Below are 25997 nucleotides of genomic sequence, written 5' to 3'. Positions count from 1 at the left end.
ACCTTACTGAACTCAGCCAAAGCTTCTCATCCCCACCCCTTTTATTAAAAGGGCCGAGTTCGACAAAAGCGGCAGGGTGAAATATAGAAGCTAAGTAGAAATAATGAATAACAAGTGTTCATTGGGGTTCATTATTTTAAATGAAGTGCAACATGTTACACAAGTTTGTAATGTATTCCATTGTCTTGCATCAGTCTATATATTAAAAGGGGTCTATATATTAAAATCATGCGCTGTCAATCAATATGCATTTCTGCAAATCACAGTGATGCATATTTAAAAACTATATGCATAGCACTTCCACAGGTGAGGGATCCAGCAAAACCAAAGAGGCTTCAGCTGGATCCCATAGATAATTACAGGTAATGCTATCCTGAGATGGCGTTACCTTGCTATGAAATGTATAGCTTTTCAAAGTTTTATGCATTGCAGAACTTTACAGTCCCCATATTAATCTATGGGGACTGCCTTAAGAAACATTAAATGGGTTATGGCAGGACCAATCTTTGATTTCTTCTACCATAAACCCTTCATACATTTTTCAATTGTCATTTTACAGAGAAAACTGCTGTATTCTCCATTGTACTGACTCATGGAGATGGAGAAAAATGATGAGGTGGTGACATGTGGACAAAACCACGTTAAAAAAGGGCGCTTTTTTTAACGTGGTTAAGTAGCTTGATTTGACTAGAATGCATGAGTATCATGTACGGGTTAACTTGTATATATATATATATACACACACAAGTTAACCCGTGCATGATACTCATGCATTCTAGTCAAATCAAGCTACTTAAGGTGTTAAAAAGGTTCTTGTCATGCATTTGGGGCTAGGCCAGACCTCCTCAGGGGAAGAGCGTTACTTCCCGACGCAAGCGCCCTTTTTTAACGTGGTTTTGTCCACATGTCACCACCTCATCATTTTTCTCCATCACCTCATCCTTCATCTTTATCGCCACATCTATCCAGATGTCTATCCAGACACAGGGATCTCTCTCAGCGGTCCTTAGTATCACACTCCTCTCGCTCTGTCACCCCCGGCAACCACCAACCACTCCCCACTGTCACCCCTGGCAACCACCAACCACTCTCCACTGTCACCCCTGGCAACCACCAACCACTTCCAACTGTCACCCCTGGCAACCACCAACCACTCCCAACTGTCACCCCCGGTAACCACCTACCACTTCCAACTGTCACTTCTCCTTCAAGAAATATATATATTTTTTTTTTTAAATCTTTATAAACACTTTTAACAATTAACAAATTAAATTAACAAATTAAAAACATCTTAGTATACCAAATTTCAGCCCTTTCTGAGTTTTTTTTTTCCACACACACTAAGAATTTAGTAGGTCAGTGTATAACTCCGCCCAGCAGGTGGCGCTGCAGCTTGGTTGTTTTTTTTTCACACACACACAGACTTACACACGCCACTAGGCTTTTCTCCATCACCTCATCCTTCATCTTCATCGCCACATCCTTCATCAAGCTACTTAAGGTGTTAAAAACTCCCCACTGTCACCCCCGGCAACCACCAACCACTCCCAACTGTCACTTCTCCTTCAAGAAATATATAGGTCAGTGTATAACTCTGCCCAGCAGGTGGCGCTGCAGCTTGGTTGCTTTTTTTTCACACACGCCACTATGCATTTATATAGTAGATATATGCACACACACATTCCATTTGACGTAATTGTATGCCATTTGAATCATGATTCAGTCAATATACAGCGCTGCCTAATATGTTAGCATTTAAAATTAATAAAGGATTATAATACCACCAATTACGTCCATTGACAAACTGGATAAACCTCTTTATGTTAACATAAACAATATTATATTTAATTCTCAATGTTCAGCGACATTGCAGAATCCAGGATTCTGAGAATAGCAATTTCAATAACAGCTTCCAATTGAGTTATTTAGTGGTTTTAGCAAAATCACTACAAGCGCATATAGGTGATCAAAAGACATGTCTTTTTTCACCACTTATCAAGGTGAGCATATACATGTTTATCCTTGTTTTATCTCTATTAATCTTTTGCTTTATCCTATTGCTTAAACCTTCATTTGTTTAGGTCACTGCACGTGGGTTCAGTGCATTAGTATGAACAGTCACTCCTACAATGTGTGTTCAGGTGATGTCAGTGGACAGACATCCATTAAGTGTGTGTTGGCTTAAACAAGCCCATGAAACCTTGTGCTGTAAGTATACAGTAACATAACTATAAAGTAGTAGGTATTCACATGCTTGCATACTTCACAAAACCCCAAGGAATTAAAATATGTAATAGACACATTTGGAGTTGTGGGTAGAGATATCCAAATTTATATTTTTTTGGCACAGAGGCCAGCAATATAAACATAACTGATTTATGAACAGTAGAGATACTGCCAGAGACACAGAACTATAAATGTAATTTGCAGACAGCTGCTTTGATCTATTTAGAATTCCTAAGTGCAAAATATTGACCTATAGCTTAGTGCAGGGCTTGGAGTGTACCCAATTAGAGTATCCAATATGAATATGATCAGTTTAAAGGACCTCAACTGTTCTCCACTGATGATGTTAGTGAAAAAGTATCTCTAACCCTACTCTAGTAAGGTGTATTCGTTAAATCACAACTAAAAAATGAAATGACATTACACAGTGAAATTTGCTGTTTTACCATTCCACTTCTATTTTGTACATACAATTTTACATAATTACATATAGGTCCAGCCAATGCCTTCCAGCTCCTTTCCCAATTATGTATTCCATTTCTTATATAAGTCTAGCTTAACTCTATCTTTCATAGAGCTGTGATATTTAATAGACATGCTCACTGACCCCCGTGAACTGGTTTTGGTTTTGGATCTGGATGAGCTTTGTGTTTTGATTTTGGTTTGGGTTTTGGATTTTTTAGGAAAAATCCTAAAATATGCTAAAATTACATATTTTTGCTCTTTTTTTTGTTCCTGCATTATTATTAACCTCAATAACACTAATTTCAAGTCATTTGCTGTCAATTTTAACCACCTATGGTTAAAATTGGCTGGATGGTAAGCGACAGAGCAATGACTCAAACACATAGCAGTTCTTAGCACATCTAGGACACATTGGTACACAGCAGTGGCAGAAAAGAAAAATGGTGCAAGATGGAATTGTCCTTGGGCCCGCCCTCCCTCCCTGAAATTGTCCTTCGGTCCACCCTCCCTCCCACCCACCGTTATGTTGGATCTTAAAAAGGAACCCAAAAATCGCGAGATCCGAGATCTGACGACGTAACAATGACGTTTTGCCTCATTTTCGATTACGAGGATGCCCGAGAGTACCGAGCCCGCTCGGCTCGGTACTTGGATCCCCTAAGTTCGGGTGTGTTCGGTTCTCGAGGAACCGAGCCTGAGCATCTCTAATATCTAACTCTGAGTCATAAAATTTGAGTGTCGCATGTGGACATCAATTTGGACATTGATTAGAGCACAAGTTAACCCGTGCATGATACTCATGCATTCTAGTCAAATCAAGCTACTTAAGGTCTTAAAAAGGTTCTTGTCATGCATTTGGGCCTAGCCCAGGCCTCCTCAGGGGAAGAGCGTTACTTCCCGACGCAAGCGCCCTTTTTAATGTGTGTTCATGAGGTAAAATTACCTCACGAAAATGAGTTTGAGCCCTCAACTGGTAAATTTAGCCTTTACTACCCTTCCCACGGGGAGAAGGGGGGATGATGGAAGTTAACTGACTTCACTATTCTAATTTTTTTGTCAAATAATGTCAGTATACCAAATTTCAGGTCAATTGGATAAGCCTTTTCTGAGAAAATAGTTTTTTCCACACACACACACACACTAACACACGCTGCTAGGCTTTTACTTTTATATATTAGATAATGCTAAGAATTTAGTAGGTCAGTGTATAACTTCGCCCAGCAGGTGGCGCTGCAGCTTGGTGTTTTTTTTTCCCACACACAGACTAACACACGCCGTTAGGCTTTTATATTATAGATTGTCACTAACAAAGCTTATAAAATTATTCAATGGTCAATACATTGTACATAATTTCTCATTGGTAAATATGGGAAAAAAGTGAAGTCTTATGGATAATGGAGAGGGTATTTAGTGACATCCAGCCACACAAGATTACCATAATACAAGTCTGGTTTGTCTGTTGTGCCTAGGATGCAGCAGACTAAGCATGGGTGTTTGGGAACAACTGTCCTTCCCAGTTTATGTTTATGTAATGGCATATATTTCACCGAGTATTTTATTCTTACCAAATGTAGTCTTAATGAATTAGAATTAATCTTCTCCTCTGCTATATTAAGTATCACACACATTAGGAATTTTAATGTAGAATGTGGTTTGCAGAGATTCATGCAGAAGTAGCCCCACAATCACTGTTATATTCATGCGAAGCAGACTGGAAGTGTGATTTGGTCCCAGAGGGATCTGGCAAATAGAGATACTTTGTACTAACATGTTAAAATAAGCGCAGATTTTCTAAAACAGATGATAATGCACTTGTTTAGTTTACATGAATTAATGATAACTCTGCCATGTAATCACACAATTATTTTAATGAAATTTACTACACCGTGACGCATTAAATGTCCAAGACCAGCTGTGTTCAGAGTCTGGAAGAATGTGTTCTGTTTTCAGATACTACAAGATGCCAAGACCAGTCCAGACTCCAGATGGATATCTACATAAAGTATAGTGTAGCACATGCTGTAGCTTTGCATCCAAACACTTTCAGTTTGGCAATCTAAATCCCACCGTCTCCCCCCACCAAACAAAATCCTACATTTCTATTTAGGTTATTGCAATGTAATCCAGTAATGCATATCATTCATTCATTCATTTGAGTAACATAAACATAGTCTACACTTAATGTATAGACTGCATTTCGAAAACAAGAAAGAGTCTAGAAGATGCATATTAAGTTATTGATATTGATAAGAATTGAAAAGAAAAATAAATTGTAAGTCAGAATTAATCTAGAATGAGCAATGGAATTTAATTTATGTAGCACATACATATGGCACCATACCTAGTCGTAAGATAAGTGCAGTTCAGTGTAGTGTATGAAATGAGTCTTCATGAAGACATATTGAAAGTACACGCTGAAGATGCCAGTTATCATCAACATGATGGTGTTTTTTTAATCTATGTTTTAAAAAACAAAAATTATATACATATATATACACACAAGTTAACCCGTGCATGATACTCATGCATTCTGGTCAAATCAAGCTACTTAAGGTGTTAAAAAGGTTCTTGTCATGCATTTGAGCCATAGCCCAGGCCTCCTCAGGGGAAGAGCGTTACTTCCCGACATTTTTTAACGTGGTTTTGTCCACATGTCACCACCTCATCATTCTTCTCCATCACCTCATCCTTCATTTTCATCGCCACATCTATCCAGATGTCTATCCAGACACAGGGATCTCTCTCAGCGGTCCTGAGTATCACACTCCTCTCACTCTGTCACCCCCGGCAACCACCAACCACTCCCCACTGTCACCCCCGGCAACCACCAACCACTCCCAACTGTCACTTCTCCTTCAAGAAATATATATATATATTTTTTAAATCTTTATAAACACTTTTAACAGTTAACAAATTAAATTAACAAATTAAAAACATCTTAGTATACCAAATTTCAGCCCTTTCTGAATTTTTTTTTACACACACACTAAGAATTTAGTAGGTCAGTGTATAACTCCGCCCAGCAGGTGGCGCTGCAGCTTGGTTTTATTTTTTCCACACACACACACAGACAAACACACACCACTAAGCATTTATATTAAAGATAGATACATACATACATATATATGTATATATATATATATATATATATATATATATATATCATACATGCCCACTTATAAGATTCAGTCATGTGACATGGGGTAGGAGGAGGGCGTGGGGACATTTCGTGTCACCATAGCCCCGCTCCCACTATAAGAAAGCAAGATTCACAGCATTGAATGGAAGGGTGGAGCTTAATGACACGATTAAGCCCCGCCCCTCCATTCACTGCCGTGAATTTTGCCAAATTTCAGGAGTTTTGCCTATTTTAAAGACACAACCAGCATATAACATCTGGTCACACTGCATATTTACCTACAGATTGTAAGCATTTAATATGTTAATGATGATACTACAAATCAGAAAGAACAAACAGAATGATGACAAAGCTGCCTTTATTTGCATTTTTGTTTATATATATGTATGCATGTATAATGACAATAGATAGCATGAAAGGAATAGCTTATGGACTGTAGCAAACAATGGTTTTCTTATGTACCATACTGTATTTTAAGGCAATACTGCCCAAGCTCATGAGCCCATAAACATCACAGGGCAGATTCTGTAATACTATGATGTTGTATGTTGTTTGTATTATATTAATATTCCATAGGTTACAGAACTGTTCAGACAAGAGGCAATGAAGGGCCAAGTTATGAGTTGTCATTTGGACAGTAACTATTAGGAAGTTGTATCTAGTTGTACCTGTCTGTCTGTCTGTCTGTCTGTCTGTATGTGTGTGTCTATATTAGGGAATTTAGACTGTAAGCCCCAATGTGGCAGGGACTGATGTGTGTGAGTTCTCTGTACAGCGCTGCGGAATCAGTGGCGCTATATAAATACATGATGATGATGATGATGATGTATCAATGTTCTAGCAAGCAATCTGGTCATTGTTGTGCACAAAACAAGAAGAAAGAAGATTTAAGATATCCACACATGATGCAATACAGCCAATTTTCCACAAACATAAATATAAAATTGTCCCATATCTGACATGGTGGCACAGTTGTTCACATTGCTGCATCACAGCGCTGGGGCCATGGGCTTCATTCAGACAAGGCCTGTAAATTCCATGGGGCAGGGACTGATATGAAGTGCTGCTTAATATGGTGACGCTATTCAAATAAATAATAATAATTCTACAGGGCAACACATAGGGACTAATGTGGTCATTGGCTGACAGCATTTTCTGATCTGCTTGACAAAATTGTTGTCCATTTGGACCAGACAATTGACCATACACATGCAATTTGGTCACGACCGTACAACAATACAAATTGACCACATGTTAGCAGGTTTAGTTCTTATGCTGACCACTTGTCAGGACAATAAATGTAGATGAGTCTCTTATGCATTATATTTTTTCTTATAGAAAGCAAAAATATTATTAGCATTGATACAAAAGCACACAGTGTTCGGTTACTAAAGGAGTAGAGACAAACAATTCCATAAAGGACAACTAGGTTTGGGGATACACGTCCAGCATTGAATACAACTTGTTTTTCCTGCTTTGGAGTGTCAGCGAGAGAACTGTGTGTTCGGTGTGCACTTGACCACAACTAGCAAACAGCTTCTCTGCTTTTCTATTTCCCATTAGAGTTAATTAAGGACACACAAAAGAATAATGTTTAAACGGGCTGTACACCCTAGCATAATGATACTACTTTTGACAGCGAAGCCATTTGAAAAACAGATGGGGCATCCACTGCAGCAGAGGACATTGTATCATTGCGTGTGAGTGGCATCTTTTCTTTGTGTGTCAAAACACCCTGTCCCATTCCTGCTGACAGCAAGAAAAGTTGTAAGGAATTACTAACCCTGCACACTGGTATTCCTGTCGCAGTTCTGCAGTTCTTAGGCTATCGATATATCCATAAAGAATATCATATATGACTGACATTGACAATGTATGTATAAACAGCAATTCATTAATTACCGATCAGCCACAACATTACAACCACCTGCCTAATATTGGGTAGGTCCCCCTTGTGCCGTCAAAACAGCTCTGACCCATTGACGCATGGACTCCACAAGGCCTCTGACGGTGTCCTGTGGTATCTGGCACCAACACGTTAACAGCAGATTCTTTAAGTCCTGTAAGCTGCGAGTGTGGGGCCTAGATGGCTCTGACTGGTTTTTCCAGCACATCCCACAGATGTTGAATTGGATTGAGATCTAGGGAAATTGGAGGCCAAGTCAACACCTTGAACTCTGTCATGTTCCTAAAACCATTCCTGAACAATTTTTGCAGAGTGGCAGGGTGCATTATCCTGCTGAAATAAGCCACTGCTATCAGGGAATTCCACTGCCATGATGTGGTGTACTTGGTCTGCAACAATGTTTAGGAAGGTGGTACGTGTCAAAGTAACATACACATGAATGCCAGGATCCAAGGCTTCCCAGCAGAACATAGCGCAGAGCATTCTTCCCTTTTTACCATAGTGCATCTTGGTGCCATCTCTTCCTCAGATAAATGAGGCACATGCACCCGCCCGTCCACGTGACGTAAAGAAAAACATGATTCGTCAGACCAGGCCCCCTAATTCCATTGCCCCATGATCCAGTTCTGGCGCTCATGTGCCCATGGTAGGTGCTTTTGGTGGTGGACAGGGATTAAAATGGGCACTCTGACAGGTATGTAGCTCCATACATAGCAAGCTGCAATGCATTGTGTGTTCTCACACCTTCCTATCATAGCCAGCATTAACTTTTTCAGTAATTTGTACTACAGTAGCTCTTCTGTGAGATTGGATCAGATGGGCTAGCCTTCTCTCCCCATGTGCATCAGTGAACCTTGGGCACCCATGATCCTGTCGCTGGTTCACCAGTTATCCTTCCTTGGATCACTTTGGTACTAACCACTGCATGCAGGAAATACCCCACAAGACCTGCTGTTTTGGAGTTGCTCTGACCCAGTCTAGCCATCACAATTTAGCCCTTGTCAAAGCCACTCAGAACTTTACGGTTGCCCATTTTTCCTGCTTATGACATATCAGCTTCAAGAACTGACTGTTCAGTTGCTGCCCAATATGTCCCACCCCTTGACAGGTGCCATTTTAACAAGATTATCAATGTTATTCAATTCCCTTGTCAGCGGGTTTTAATGTTGTGGCTGATTATATATATATATATATATATCAGTCCAATAGAGCACCTTTGAAATGAGGTTTGCAGCATGAATATGTAGGCAATAAATGTGCAGTAACTGCGTAATGCTAGCATGTCAACATAAACCAGATTGGATTCCATCACCTGGTTGGATCCATGCCAAAAAGACTTTGTGCTGAAGAAAAGGGGTGTAGTGTGTGTGTGTGTGTGTGTGTGTGTGTGTGTGTGTGTGTGTGTGTGTGTGTGTGTGTGTGTGTGTGTGTGTGTGTGTGTGTGTGTGTGTGTGTGTGTGTGTGTGTGTGTGTGTGTGTGTGTGTGTGTGTGTGTGTGTGTGTGTGTTTAGATGTAGATATATATATCATGTTAAGAGTATTATTTTCCACATCCATCTAAAAATCTGTTTCAATTTTCTTCTGTCAGACACATAAACCTCATAACTTGTATCCCCTGACAGTGTTATCACCGGGACTAGATCTTCTTGATTTAAGTGAACCAATTACACCAACTCAGAGTAAAGGGAAAAAGTCAGAATCTTCTCTTAAGGGTGAAGCCTCCAAAGTACAATCCATTAAAAAGAAGGTGGATGACTCTGATTTCATTAAGTCTGAGGCTGAAAGAAGCACAAAGACTGTCAAAATTCCAGAGAAGTCATCATTGGATTTAGGTAATGTTTCCAGTATTTACCATGTATTTTGTTTTCATATTGTTAACAATCAGTTTCCGGTGTTAAGAGGAGTTTCAGGGAGAGTATGCTGGGGGCGCACACAGGCGGATCTAGAAAAATGCTGTACCCGGTGCGATTTAGGCCCCGCCCCTTTCTAGCATCTTAGGCTGCCGACGGCTGCACACTGTGTGCAGGTCCGTCAAGCCGTGACAGGCAGGGACAGTGTGCTGCCCGGCTGCTCTGATTGTGTTTTAAACACAGTCAGAGCAGCCGGGCAGCACACTGTCCCTGCCTGTCACGGCTGGACGGACCTGCACATACTGTGCAGCCGTCGGCAGCAAGTGTCTGCTAGGGGGGGCGATCGCCCTGATCTTTCCCCCCCCTGGATCCGCCACTGGGCGCACATAAGTTGTCTAAGGAGTATATTTACTAAATTGGTGGGTTTGATAAAGTGGAGATGTTGCCTATAGCAACCAATCATATTCTAGCTATCATTTATTTAGTACATTCTACAAAATGAAAGCTAGAATCTGATTGGTTGCTATAGGCAACATCTCCACTTCTTCAAGCCCACAGTTTAGTAAATCTAGCCCTAAGTCTGATCTACTAAAAATGTTTTCTGAATATTTCCATGTTTTCCAGCAGCCACTAGGTGTTATCTACAAAGTGCAAATGTGCAGTAACCCATAGCAACCAATCAGCCATTTGTGTTCATTGTCTAACTTGCACAAGACCAATCAAAGTTCTGTTTGGTTCCTATAATGTACTTAAATTTGGACTCTTGCACCTTGTAAGTAAAAAACCCAGTACCTCTAACCACTTTGAAAGGCTAAGCACCAGAAAGCACAAGAGCTGAGTGGGTTTTCTACAAAAAATAGGGATATGAAAGCATGACCAATGTTGTAATTTACTTCTAGTGATTATAATGTAGTGTTATAGTGTTTCCAGTATGTTGCTCTCTGCAGTTTTGAAGTTGTAGAACAAGAACACACAATACAACTTAAATAGGTCATCAGATGCCAAATTCCTCTGTCAAGCTAATGAAGTATAAAACACATAGATGCGAAAATGATATCCCGCTTTTGTTTTGCAGTCTGCAGTATTGTTGTTACAGGTCATTAATGCCTTGATGGGGGACTCATCACTCACCTTAAATATGTTAACTCCCTATCTATTAATTGTGAGAAAAATATTAGTTGTCAGCCCATCTTGATGAGTTCCAATCATTACATGGATTGACTACTAAAAATACCAAAATATATACTCCGCATCTTCTATAACATTTGAATTTTGTCACTAAAATTAATTTTGCACTAAAGTTAACAAAATGTAACTGAACATAGAGCCTATAAGGCATGTCTATCTAATCACATAACTCCTAGCTTCTAAAGCAGGCGTTAGCCTAGTGTGGGTGAGGGGATGTTATATAGAGCAGCTGTGAGGCTGCTGGTCAGACAACTTATAAAGAATTTTAAGCACACACTGCATATAGAGCATTCCTTTATGGAGTATCTTGTGCCCCTGCTCTTATTCTACATGTGTTTGACTTGATCCATTTTCATAAAATATCTTTGTGAGATGTAGAGGCTCTCTCTCAGCAGGGGCCAGAAAGTTTTGGTAGGAGTCGGAGCAATGCCGCTGTAACCTCCTGGGCCCCATGCACCACTCAGAAGAGGGCGCTGCTCTACTCTTTTCAGAGCAGTAGCCTCATTAAGTCATGTGGGAGCCAGTGCAGGGGGTCTATGGCGAGGGGCTCGGGGGGCGTGCACTGGCACACCACAACCTGCACCAACAGTACTTCCGCTACTGTCACTGAGTCCGATCACACATGCGTTAACATGTATTTTTTTATAAATGCCCATTGGAAACCATTCATATTTGTTATAACAGGTAAACAATCACAAATTATGATTGATGCACATCTGACAATACAATGTAATGTAAAAAAAACACAGCTGTTTTTATACACATCTTTGTAAAAGTAGGATTTGGGCTCTTAGTATACCGGGTGTAAAAATATGTGCATGTAGCATACAGGATTTTGATGCACGTGTCTATTTTTTTAAATTTATGCCACATGGCTCTATATCCATGTAATTTAACTCCACAAAAACTTTCTCTAAAACTACAATGCAAAGCATGGTAATTAGTTCTTATTCCATCATTCATTTCATTTTTTTTTGTGCGTTATTGCTGTCCTCATTTATCGACAATCTTAGCATTCTTATTTACATTCTACATTTATCACTCTATGGGGCATATTCAATTAGGTCTGGTGCTCGCGATTACGCACGGCTGCATGTGAAAAGTGACATTACGGCACTGCAACATCGTATGGGGTGCTCACAGAAATCCACGGTGTTGCGGTAACGGGACTTGTGCAGCCGCGCGTAATCGCGAGCGCCTATCCTAATTGAACATGCCCCTATTTGTATTACATTTATCAAAATATATTTTTATAAAACTATTATGTACTCTGTCATTGTAGACTTTTGCTTGATTCAGTGTACAGAAAATTTGCAATGTCATTTTATGGTTATTCACTCAATTCTTCAAATTCATAATTTTTATATTACTTTTAGAGGCCGGTTCAATTTGGCCCCGTTAGTGTAGTAGTAACGAGGCACTAATACGATTACCTTAAATATGGTAATTTTAGCTCAGGATTTTTGCTCACGGCCTTGAGGCCTGCAAGCAAAGATCAGCGTTAAAATTACCGTACTAACGGTAATACTGCGCACCTTTTCCGTAGTAACGGTAATAGTGCACGGGCCGCGTTATTCCGGGAATAACGCGGTCGAATTGAATCGGCCCCTTGGTGTTTTACCAACATAATGCTATTCTCTACTACTGTGCCAAAAGGCAAATAGTGAAGCCAGAGACAGGTAGCTGGGGTTATATATAACCTTTGTGTTTTACCATAATTTATGATGTTTCTATAAGGTAACTACTACTAATAACAACAACAATATCAGAAATACCAAATGAAAAGGTAATAAATTGCAAAATAGGAAGATTGTGTAACTTTGGTTACATTTGGTAACAGTGGTTGATGTGGAATTTTAGAAGTGGCGATATCAAAAATGTAAGTGTATGGAATTTCATAGGTTTGCAATGAAAGCTGTAGGAGAAGTGACGGTATGGCACACCGTATACCAGCCCACTTCCACCACTGGTAACCGTAATATATTTTAACCATTTATGGAATAAACATAGGCCAATTTATGAATAGCACTAAACCCCACAACCCACATGGTTATTGTACTACTTGTCTATTAGTGTGCATTTCAGGCCTGTCAAATGCTACTAATTTGTATGGCTGTACTGGTTTTTTAAGATTTGTACGTAGAAGTGTACAATACAATTTCTCTTTTTCTGAATTTTAGATACAGTTCCCACCTGTTCTAATCCTTTATGCCAGGGCTATCCAACTCATAGCCCATGGGTCAGATTCAGTGCTCCAAAGCATTTTTGTGGTAAACCTGACATGATAGGGAATGTAGTGTTCCAAAGTCCAACAATTAAGTATTGCATGTGACAAGCTTAGATGCACCCGTTCAGCATTAAAGATTCCCTGAAAAGTGTATGAAAATGTTGGCAAGAATGACATTTATTTTATAATGTCTGAATATGTTTTTATATAATTGCCAAAACATGTTGGCTATGGCTTTTTAATAAAATAAAAGGCGTTGTTTTTATTTGTCTTTTGTGTGAAGATCTCTTCCTTACTTTTAGTACACATTCAGACACAGTTGGAGAAATGGGGTGATGGGTGTTTTCGAGGAGATAAAAGCAGCGAGGGTCATCGGGTCCAGGAAAGAAAATCATCATCTAAGGCATCTTCTAAAGAGCTCTTATGGTAAATTCTTTTTGTCCTCTAGTGAAAAAAGCATGTCTTTAAAGCTTTGAAATAATAGGTTGTGGATGCAAATGAATGCATTTGTAAGTACTGTTTTTCAAAGAATAGCAGGGCATTGTAGCCTTCTTCTTTTCTTAAAGAATCATACAGGATTTTACAAAGTAGCGGCTATAACGGTGTAGAATGTTACTTTTCACTTGATATATATATATATATATATATATATACAAGTTAACCCGTGCATGATACTCATGCATTCTAGTCAAATCAAGCTACTTAAGGTGTTAAAAAGGTTCTTGTCATCTTCATCGCCACACACACACACACGCCGCTAGGCTTTTATATATTAGATATATATATACACATATAGTTGAAATTGGTTTACATCAAACTAAATAAATCTTTTGTGAAATAAATGACTGTACATGCCTCACTTGGCCCCATACTATCCACATTAACTGACTGAATGACTATTGTTCTAGGTCTGCAGATGGTAGATCACAAGCTGATGCAGTCAGAGACAGGAATAATGTGGAGACTGAGCAAGCATCTGAATTAGAATTAGTACCTGCTGCAAAAGTAAGACAGTCACTGCGTAATGCATGACATGATGTATATGCTCTGTGCCGTTAAATTCTGTTTTTTCATTTTTAGCTTCTTCTTTTTTTAATAACATACTAGAGATGATATCAGAAACAACATATAATGAATTGTTGTACAATAACATTACAACAGCATTACTATATCAGTAACATGTTAAGGCTGTAAGAAAAATGATAGTATTTACCATATGTCCTTGGTTTGTTTATTCAGGCTGCTATTAATGATTTATAAATCTGCACAGTGTCATGGACTACTATGGCAATCACATTCAGATGGCACATGATGTAGTGAGCAGAGAGGCTTGGAACAATCCTCTGAGCTCTGTGTACTGTAATATCCTCCCCTTCCTCCTCCCTCCTCTGCATGCACAGGACAAGCTGAGAGTTGTGAGCCTGTGTCTGTAGAACTAGCAGTGGTGTTTTGTAACCTCTAGAGAGGTTTTGAAAAGTAGCTAATGATTTGCAGAAGGATAGCTAAGAAAAATGCATGCTTAAAAATGTACTTAACTTACTATTTAAAGAAAAAATAAATAAACCATCTATTTGGAATTGCTTTTTTAAAGGACATTTCCAATTTCAGAAATATTATTTTTTAAATAAATGCCCTAACCCCCATATCTGTCTTATGGGGTTTCATCTTTTGGAAACTTATACTGCAGTTGCAGGACCATTCCTTTCTGGAGGTCTGATTTCCTCCAGGGTCCTTCCAGATCAAAGCCATAAAACTGGCATTGATTGCGTAACATTATACATCAAAGTCAGTCAACAAATACTAGTACAGTACATAAATATGTATGATTTTTAGCCACAGTATGTAATATAATTTAAGGGCAAAAGAAAATAAAGCGTGAAAGTCACTCACAAGTATAAGAATAAATGATTACTCTTGATGATGCTTTCTGATCTTGGATAAAGGCATTTCTGTGGGAGACTATAGGTCAATTTACAACATTGCCTTTAGGTGAAAATGTACACTAAACCCCATCACCCGAGCAGCAATTATGTCAAATGCAATGAAGACAATGAAAGCAAATGTCCAATTGGTTACTTTGATTTGCGCAAATGTTGCTCCTAAATGCAATATTAGTAAATAAGCTTATAGAAACTGACTCTGACATTTCCACCTCCATCCACTGGAGGCCACCACTGCATATGAGCTGGCCCTTAACCAAGATGGCCAGTACTATCTTGCAAGAGTCCATTTTGGTTTCTGTTTGGGTCTACAATGGCTGGCAGCAGTAGACGTAGTCTTGGCAGTCTTTATGGATCTGCTCATGCTTGACCCAGCTTGCCAATTCACACATGTGCAGTGAAACTAAAACATACATGCCCACTCTCCTGTAGGGAGACCCAAATTCCATGTATTCCTCCCAAAAAAGCAGGCCATTCTCCCCCAACCAGCCCACTTCCTAGTGAAGTGAGGTGGACAGGATGGGAGCCTCCATGACATGTTTCGTTTTCACGTCATTTCATCGTGGGGGCGGGACCAAGATGTTGCAATTCACAGTACCCTGCCCCCCTTCCTCCTTCATACTTCACTTCAAAAGTTGGTAAATATGATATATATTTTGCAGGTATAACACATTTTTTTCATTGAATATATCCTGAGATTGCAGTAGCAGTAGAAGGATTGTGGTGGTACTTGTTTTGCATGGGGAAACTTTAATCAGAGAAACCCAGCGATTCTCTTTGGGGAACAGCACGGAGGTAGCCTTCGATAGATAGGCAAAAGCGCTATCTCCAGCGAAACACCAGTTATCACCAGACATAGGGGTTTTCCATGCTTAATAAATGGGGGTGTGGGCTGTTTTGGGGTGTCATTTCACTCAATTGTGTAGCCTGTCTAAAAAGTGGGTGATGATTGAGTGGTGGGAAGCGACATCCAAGAAGCCTATGCAGAGACTATGCCAGCAAATTTGTAAATGCATAAGAGCTAGAGTCGGCCGTGTCACTGAATGTCAATCAACAGATTTTGGGCTCAGTGACTTGTGTGTAATTGATAGGCATTGTACACCTCTATGTGTCTTGTGTGGTGCTTCTGATAGTTAATTTCATGTTGCAGGGAGAACGGATTCTGATTGTTTCTTTGGGGTTTGAGACTGATTTGTAATCTGATATCACTATTAATTTTACTAGCACCTGATGATCTATATTTTTTCTGATTTCTGATCTGCCTGTTATCAGTCTGTTAAGACCTTTACTTTGGAATTAGAATTTTCCTCTGGAATGCTGTTTAGGTACTCCCTTTGCCCAATTACTGCTGACCTCAGCTTGATCCTGACCTTGGTATTAGATTCTAATTTGGTGCTGCATCAACCTGTCTGTTGTTGAACCTTTCCCGATTCCGACTTTGTCTTTTGTGTCTCTGAACTTACAGCGTGTGTTAGCTCTTTAGTTGTTTAACAAAATACCAATAACGAAGTCACTCAGACAACCCTCCAAATTTCTATTAGTCATAATCTCCAAAAATGTCAGATCAATGTGTGTAGTTTAAAATCATTTTCTTTATAAACAATTGGTCCTACTGTGCATGCCTTGAATCTTACCAGGAGAAAATGTTTGATTTGGTCTGGTCTGTCAATTTAAAATTTTATGTGGCTATGGGGCCACAAACAAACTATGAGAAGTTGTCTATAGCAAGCAATCAGATTCTAGCTATAATTTTAGAGAATGTACTAAATAAATGATTGCTAGAATCTGATTGGTTGTTATAGGCAACATCTTCGCTTTGCAAACCCACAGCTTGACAAATTAACCCCCCCCCCAGATCTGTACATGTGTGGCTAGCATTAGATAGTGTCTCACACAAAGTTTTCATCATTTCCTGAAACAAATTTTCACATTCTTTTACCAAGCTTACAATCACATAGCTTATTACTCATTTAAACAAGTAGCTTCTTATGCAATCACTGAAGCAAAAACATGAAAAGCATATAAGGATAGTACTTACCACAACATCATGCATTGTAGCATCTTCTTTAGTGGCTCCTCTTCTTGAAGTCTCTGGGGGACAATGTGTGCTCCTCTACCTTTTTAAACTACATTACAGAGTACCTAAATGAAGCGAATTACGACAGAGCAGGGCAACAAGTACAGGTGGGGTCCTCTATACCCCTGATTGGGCAGTGGTTTGCTGCACCATCTATAGCTCCATGGAGATACACTTGCCACAGTCGTCCTATTAGAATAGTCATATTCATACTCATTGCTGCTGCTACTGAACAGCAGACAAAGGAATGATGTCCTCAGCCTATATGGATGCAATTATTCACAAGCTTTATATTCATAAGATAGATCTCCTTGCTGCTTTCTCATGGAATGTGACAGGTTAATGTAGGGCCAGTCATGGTAAGTGAGGAACACCTAGCGTGAATATAGAATGCCAGTTGACAAGACAACACAATCAGCCTCCTGTCGTGTTAAATAGTAGCTGAATGCCTGAAAACTCTTTTCTTGATTCTGTACTTTTAAAGTTCTCCCAAATTAGAATTTGAATGTAATGGATGTTATGCTTCCCGTGGCTCCTCATTTGGAAATTACATGGTTTATTTTAGCTGCATAAAATGATAAGTTAATGTCTAAATCCAGCTTTCCTTCAAACCTGCTGCTTTTTTAACAGTTTCGACAGATGAAGCTATCTGCAAGTACTAAAGTTTCTGACTAATATATCTTATACAAATATGAAATGTAGCATATATAATACATATAAATGCAAAAATTAATACACTTGCCATTTGGCATCACATAGGGCAGGCCTAGACAACCTGTGACTTCCCATGTGTTGTGAAGCTACAAGTCCTAGCATACCTTGTTAGCAATCAGCAGGTCATCAGCTTGCAAAGCATGCTGGGATTTATAGTTGCACAACTCCTGGAGAGACAGTTTCTCTCTATATCCTGAACTGACAAGGTTCCACTCGTAAGACAAGTTAATTAATCTATATTTTTTAAACCTAATTTTTTTTTCTCTTTTGTTTTTTTTTGCAGGGTGGGGGGGGGGGGTGACAACCCTTCGTTGGTGGGGGGAGAAGGGTAGTTAACATTTTTTTAAAAATACATATATTCACGTGATTGAAGCACAGAGGTCCCTCTTCCCTCCTCCCTGCTCCGTTTACACTGAATGTCGGGCGTGACATCATCAAGTCACACAAGACATTCAGTGTCGGGCTTGACGGCGCAAATTTTTTTTTACGTTCTCAACTATAAGGGGGTCCCCATGAAGTTGTTCTACTGGGACCCTGAATTCCTCTTGGCAGCCCTGGTTACAATGCAAGGGGTGCAAATTACTTTATTATTTTGCATATAGGATAAATACTGGCTGTGTTTTCATATAGCGCACAAATACTTTATAGCATTATTTTTACACTGATCTAGGACATTCCCTACCCCAACTATAAATCTGTAACTATATTTTAAATTTGCCTCCCCCCTCCAATGCAACATGGTTTTGCTAAGGTTCAAAGTTACTTATTTTTCTTGCTTTCCTTTACTTATTGGATCAGGCCCTATGTTTTTTTAAAAGGCATCCCATTAAAAGTATAGTCCAATGCAGGGTTGTCACCACAACCGTATAAAGCAAGTCATTGTGCGGGGTAGGGGGGGGCACTGCAACACCAGTAATGTACAGTTAAATTCACAAGTATCATCCCTTGAAGCTTATTTAGAGATGTTGCCCAACAGCATGAAATCTAATTTTTGCATGTGAACACAATGTATGACTGAAGCTAGGCCATACTTGCCAACTTGGGCAAGCTGGCGTCCTGAAGATTGGGGGGGGCCCTGGGAGTCACGCCATTGACCCCGCTCCCTAAACTACAGGGTGATTCAAAAGTCGCAGTACACCGTTTTATTTCAATAACTCTACAGGAATTGGGCCGATTGGCCGATTTCAAGATGGCGCCCATGTTTGGTACATACCGTAAAAGATAGACCACGTCACCCATACCTTACTGGAGTATTCAGGTTTCCCAATTTCCTGTAGAGTTTTTGAAATAAAAGGGTGTACTGCGACTTTTGAATCACACAATTTTAACCAACTACAATTGGGGGTGGGGCCACGACGACGCAGAATCGCGTCATAAACTCCACCCTCGACACTAAACTAATGGTTGGCCAGGAACCTGGAGTTTTGCCTGCTCTCCCGTGAGTCCCAGAAATTCGTGAGTCTCCCAGACATTCCAGGAGAGCAGACAACTATGAGCTAACCTATACTTAGCAAGGACCACCCCAATCCACCAGTCTCATCAATCATAAGGAGCTAAATTTTCCATAAATTACAGTCACTTTCTGTCACGATGTCCCACTACCTAGGTGCTCATGATGTGTATGGGTCTAAAAGGGTAACACACTAGATGCCAGACACTTCACTGCAGGGCGCAAAATGACAGTTAGCATGCTTCTAATTCACTGTTACAACCACTTTGCTGTATATGATAATATAACTTAGGAGTTGTAGGTCACCCTCGATCTGATACTGAATTTCTTATAGAAACCACGGGCCTGATTCATTAAGGCACATAAGTGCTGATATGTACTATATTTTGCGTAACAACGCTCTGTGCAAACACAGAAACAAGCCATATGCCAGAGAACGAAGCCACGTCCAATTCATCTTTGAGCATAAAGGACCCTTACTGCAGCCTACGATTTCAGAGGCAGAACAGGGAGAGGAATGGGCGTATCCAACATTAATATTCAACTAAAACATTTGGTGCACCAATATTATCCCTGGTAACGTTACCATATTTTACACTCAGTCCTGGGCTGACCTGTGCACAGGAATTTTGTAGTACATTAAATCTGTCAGCATGGAGGAAAGCAAGTGGAGGAATCTATGACAAAGGTGATTTGCAGACCTACTGTACTTTCAACTAGAGTTCCTTCATATGATGGACTTCTAGCAGTAATACCTCTTATCTCTCTCAGCCTGTTCCTGAGGTAGTGAGCAGCTACATGGAAAGATTCAACTCACATTTCTTATCTCTCGGTCTGTCTTCTTGTCACTCATAAACCTCATCTCTCTCCCTCAGAAGTCTAGAACTTTCCTCTCCCCACTGCCTTCTGGGAGTTCACAGTTATTACCAAACCCAGTGGACTTGTTGCTATGACACAAACTCCTCCTTCCCGCACATCCTTCTGGACACGCCTCTTCAGTTCAACTGTCAATTGTCAACTGCCATTCCTACTGTGTCTCTCTCAGCCTCTATTAACCCCTTTCAAAAGCGTTTATGTACTTCCTCTGTGCTGTTTAACAGGGTTTTGGGGCACCACACTAAGCACAATTAGGGAGGTATATAAAGACTAAAGAAGAGATTTATTTGTCTGCTAGACAAACCAGTGTACCTGTATCAAGTAAACTTAAAAATATACAAATCTGGTATTCCTTCCCCCCCTTCTTTTCCTGTAGTATCAGTACAGTAGACCTTGAAGGCAGCCAGCGGAATTCTGCAGACATTTCAAAACAATGTGTTACAGTCTAGAAACAGTAAACTTTTCCATTAAGGTATTAAGGGAATTAAAGCTATTCTGAGGCTCGTCCATATGGTGACCTATTGATAAGTCACTTAAGTGTCTATTCCTTCAATTTGCCATCTGGTTCTCATTATCTGTGAATTCATAAGAATAGAATTAAAAGCATTAAAGATTGGGAGTGGTTTCCACCTTTATGGCCAGGCCCATTTCCTTAGTCCTGTGCTGTTTCAGTTTCACAGGGAATTGCTTTTTAGTAGTCTTCTAATATATTTTAAAATAGATAACTTTTTATTTTACATTATTGAGGTATAAGAAGCCAGAGAACAATCATAAAAATATACTTTTCCATGGCTAGTTTTGCATTATCAGACAAATCCCACAAAAGTACAGGAATTTGGTATTTGTTATTTTAACCAAAGGACAGAAATAGGCACATGTATGGAGAGCCATTGTACAGAGGCTCCCTGAGAAGTGTAGAGTAGGCGTACCTGCATAAAGGAGCTTTCCCATTTGTGGAGCGAGATTATTGAAATAAAGTGGTGGAGGGCTATTACCATTCTGAAGGACTTGAATTATCCCCCTGGGCCCCTCAGTACAACCGCTATTAGGTTCGCCCCCGTCCCCGGGTGCAATTTTACCTATTTATTACCTTCGGCTGCATCACATGATATGCAATGCGGCCGCGTCAGCGCACATGCGGCCGCATCACGTGTCACGTGATGTGGCCGCCTGTGCTCCCCCCGGGCTTAAACTTGCCAGCCCGCGCCTGCTCCCCAGAGTGGTGAATAGGCATGCACCCGGCAGACGGGTGAAAAGCCAAGGTGTTTTGCAATTCACATTGGCTGTGATTCATAAATGAGGCCCAGTATGTTAATTATTATTATACATATTTTATTGCTAAATATAATGAAAAGGAATTGTGCATATTGCACATAATACTGTAAAGCATGATTAATAACTAGTTTATTATTTGGTAGTACACAATAAGCTTACAATATGGAGATTGTTGGACACATCAGGGCCTTACTAAGAGTTCAAGCCGCCCTAGGTTAGTAGGTTAGTACCCTCGTATTACCCCCTCCCCTACCACGGCAGAATACTATGCGGTAGGTACAAACGGACTTGTCCTTAATTTTTCCAGCTTCCTTCACTACCCCCCTACACACACACACCACCGCCAATGTTTATGTTCCCAATTCTTTTTAACTTTGCTCCACTTGGCTTTTTAAAAGGGTCTTGTCAATATTTGTCACTTATTAAAATAAGAACTGCATAGCAGAATGGAGTCACAAGTGAGCACTACTGAGGGAGAACATGTAGAGGAGGAGGGGGCTGTCACACCTGTACCTGTTGCGATCTTTTCTCTCTCCTAGTTGCATATTCTCAAGTAACTACCCAATGATGACTCCTTGTCTTCTGTCTTTACCATGGGAATACTTTAAGATTAAAACCTTACAACAGTTTTCTTTCATGTTTCCTATTTACTTCTGAGAAGTAATCTCTTATATTTTAAAATTCATTTCAGTTTATACCCCTCCCTGCACCTCTTATAGCCTTGAGCCCTATCCTGTAGCCTAGTCAGTCTATTGGAGACACAGGCCAGGCATCCTATTACTTATGGTATGGAGAGCCATACTGTATATCAAAACCCCTGATCCTCTACATGGATTCAAAAGCATTCTTGCTTTACTTTTAAATTGTATGTTTTTACAGTTGGAACCAATGGCCAAAGAGCATATAAAAGATTGTAGGGCTAGAGTTAAGCTAGGTACACACTACAGGGTTTTTGTCCAATAATCGGCTCAACCAGCCGACATACGGCCGCTTGTTCAAAAGTCGGGTCAGTGTGTGTAGTGACACAATGGTCGAAAGTCTGCCCAAATGGATGATTGTTGCCTTATTTGGTTGGTCGTACCATTAAATATTTTCGTTCCAATCTCGTTTCTGTTGTGTAGTGTGTATAAACTTTCGACCGATGTGTACGAAATTGCAATCACTGCTCACGACAACATGGCTGCAAAAAGTTGCTAAAGGGATGTCCGCTCTTCCCTTAATCTCTAAAACAAGGCTAGTGTGTATGCAGTCCATGGACCGAGCGATCGGACCATCGATTGCATGTAAAATCGATCAGCATAAAAAGTTGGTGGAAAATTCTGTAGTGTGTACAAAGCTTTAGATATAGGAAAATATCCAAGAAACATCTTCTACAAACCCTTGTCTTTGGTTTTGTTTTCCATAATATTAAGTTAATTGAGATATCATGTATAAATCCAAAAATAATACATTTTGCATGTGTTTTAACCATTGCATGGTGGAAAATGTAGCCTTCTCCTAAGCATATCCATTATTCAGTGGATGCCTAGCACCACAGGGTCACTAACAAGTGGTTATGGGAATGGTCTTCTTTCAGCTAATGGTTTAATGCTTTACGATTTGGCTGTTTTGACCTCCTGAAAAATGACCTTTACATTCTGTGGTTTGTAATGGAGTAAATCATTAAATATTTATGAACTGCTAGTCAGCTTCTAATACTGTATGCAGCTACATTAGGATAGGTATATTTTATATTCATTATCAATACTCTATACCAGAAAATGTAATTTCATTCTGGAGTAAATAACAATTATATGCTTTTGTCACATTATATAGTTTTTATTATGAGTAATGATTCTAATCCTGAAACATTGTTTAAAGTATTCTGCTATTATATATATATTTATATATACTTTATACTAGCTACTGTATAGATAGATAGATAATTACAGGTTACCTATCTTCTAAGTCAATTTATACTTCACATTGGTATAGAAGTCCACCTTCATCAAACATTCCATCATATATATGCACCTGTGATGGACAACAGACGACTCTACCGAGCACTCACCTGCGGGCCCAACTTCCCCAGCTTCTTCTTGCTTTATTGTCTGATTTGTTTGTTAAAGCTTGTAACACTTCTTTAAAATGCCAACTTACATGCTATTACAGATAGGTGTCTCTTTCTATGATTAAATGTATTGCTTTAGCTTATTACTGAGATTATGGGTAATGTGCAGCCCTGTTGAAGAACAGAGGGCCACGCCATGTGGGCCCCCAAAGTATATCTGGTTGCCTATTGCTGATATACACTGGTGGAGTTACTAAGGGTCATTTATGAAAGTGCAAGAAGTGCAAATGCTCTTGTATAATGTCACATGACTACTTTTGTGCATATGCATCAAGTTTTACAGGGGAGAGCCCTGATTTGTAGGCCAAGATGGCAGCATCTGTAGAGGTGCCAAATATAAGACATAAACATAGAGACTCACAAATTTGTGGACTTCTGAGAGAGAAGTGTTACCTCCTGTATCTAGCCCAATTCCCTTGTGAGGTGGCTGGGGGCAGAGCCTAATGATGCGTTTCACAGAGAATTGCGTCATCCTAGCACCACTCCCAGCTGTATTACCCTACAAGTCGTGGAATTTAAGCATTGCATTAGGAACCAGGATCTCCCCTCTGGCATCTCCCGAAGGAGTGATTTTAAAAGTTGGCAAGCCAAAAATTAGTTTAATCTGAGCAGCGTTTACAAAAAAAAGAAACATTTAAACGAAGTGGGTGGTCTTAAAATGTTAGTAGGTTGGACTCTGAAGTGACTTTTGCCATCATGTACATTTTCAGTTGTATTCAGAAAACTAAGCACAGAAAGATTTTCAGCGTGCGTGCCAAGCACCAGGAAATTGGCATGCTCTTGACAAGTACGGAGTTAACAAATAGGTGATACTTATTGCCGTTCAGTGTTATCTTTAAAGATTGGGAAGTTATTTCAACATTTCACATTAATCGATTTTTGTGGTGGAACAGAGGATTTCAGAGATACAGAGATACAATCTAAGATTTCTGCTCTTGCTTCACCAATCTGTGTACTGCGCTCTGTCTTTGTTAATTCCTCATTAAGAGAGCTGGGACAACAATGGTGTCAACTCACTCTGCTTCGTTGTTTGGTTGGGGCGGAACAAGAATGATAAGGGGCATTCCACACTTAAGGTAAAATTCCACCAGAGAAAAGTACAAAATGTGGACAAATGTTTCAAGGAACCGATTTGAAAATTCCGCTCATCTCTAGTAAACTTGTTTTTATTATATACTAGTAGTAATTGTACTAACTACATTAACCGGCTTATCCTGCCTACCCACAAAAATGTAAACTATAATTTTATATATTGTCTGCAAAATATGGTAGTTTATTGCAGGGACCATGAAATGCATCGTTAACGACAAAGTTAATTGCTGTGGATAATAGTGTGCATGGAGAAACCAGGTAGCTCATAACATAGCCGTACATCACAATGCTGTTGAAACTGTATGTGTCAGCTTAGTGGTTGAGCGATGTATGTAGTATAGCATCTGCTAAAATGCTGAAGGATGCCCATTCCTGACTTGTGTCTTAAAACTATTCGTACAGATGAGAGCATTTATTATGTGTAGCAAGGCCTCCAAACACGCATGGCTACACCTGTAAAGGTTATATAGTAATGCTTCAGATAACCAGATCAATGTGATAAGGTCTTAAAGGCGTTTGAGAAATGAGCTGTCCGTTTTTAACTACTGTGAAACCTGTTCCACTATTTACAGGTCGTGCATTAACTTTAAAGAGTGACTGGTGATTTGATGAGTAAATTAGAACTGAAGGGTGGCCTCCCATTAACCTGCATATTACCTGTATAAAGAGCAGGAGAAGTAGTGGGATGATTTTACATATGGGGGTATATTTACTATACTGCAGGTTTGAAAAAGTGGAGATGCTGCCTATGGCAACCAACCAGATTCTAACTATCATTTTTTAGAATGTACTAAATAAATGAAAGCTAGAATCTGATTGGCTGCTACAGGCAACCCATCAAAACCCGCAGTTTAGTAAATATATCCCCATTGGTGTTTGAAGGAATCAGCAATACATGAATATGAACACGCTATCAAGTTGGGATGTTACATTCCTAGACATACCTGTTCTAAGTACTACGCATGGTAATGGCTGCTGTCCAGCTATCACTTCTTGAACCCAGTACTCTCACCCAACCCTAATAGAGTTCATTTATGTGTTTAAAGTAGGTATTTATTTTAGTTGTTATAAGATAATTATATGCTGTATTAATACGTTTATTGCTCAGTTTAAAGGAGAAGCCATATTGTGTGGAATTGGATTTAGTTTTCCTTTATTTTTTCTAGTTGATTATTTAAATATATTGGTATACATTATTGTATAGATAGAACCTATGTGTCTGCATTTGTTAGAGAGTTCCCTACATTCCCCATCCACCGTAGGCACTCTTACCATTTCTGAGAATGTTCATCTATAGGTTTAATTCCCCAAGACTTAGTATTTAAATAGTCCAATTTGCTAATGTATTATTGACAAATATGTGCCAGGTTAGCACAATGGGATGAAACATATAAATATGTGTATTTTGCAATTATTTGAGAATGCCTTTGACCACTATTAAGTCACAAGGATTTGTGTGTGT

General features: G+C 39.5%; 1 protein-coding gene across 3 annotated transcripts in view; it reads left to right on the top strand.

Moving 5' to 3' along the window:
- Positions 1-25997, top strand: part of PEX5L (peroxisomal biogenesis factor 5 like) — a 217697-nt gene that overhangs the window by 172625 nt on the left and 19075 nt on the right. For all 3 annotated transcript variants that reach the window (XM_075202178.1, XM_075202177.1, XM_075202176.1), the window contains 3 exons: positions 9359-9568; positions 13304-13427; positions 13910-14006. In XM_075202178.1, coding sequence (XP_075058279.1) covers positions 9359-9568; positions 13304-13427; positions 13910-14006 — 431 coding nt within the window. The remainder of the gene's footprint in view (positions 1-9358; positions 9569-13303; positions 13428-13909; positions 14007-25997) is intronic.

The sequence above is a fragment of the Mixophyes fleayi genome, chromosome 3 (genome assembly GCF_038048845.1).
Source record: "Mixophyes fleayi isolate aMixFle1 chromosome 3, aMixFle1.hap1, whole genome shotgun sequence".
NCBI classification, from domain to species: domain Eukaryota; kingdom Metazoa; phylum Chordata; class Amphibia; order Anura; family Limnodynastidae; genus Mixophyes; species Mixophyes fleayi.
The sequence above is the reverse complement of the archived record's forward strand: the minus strand, read 5'-3'. Positions and strand labels throughout refer to the sequence as shown.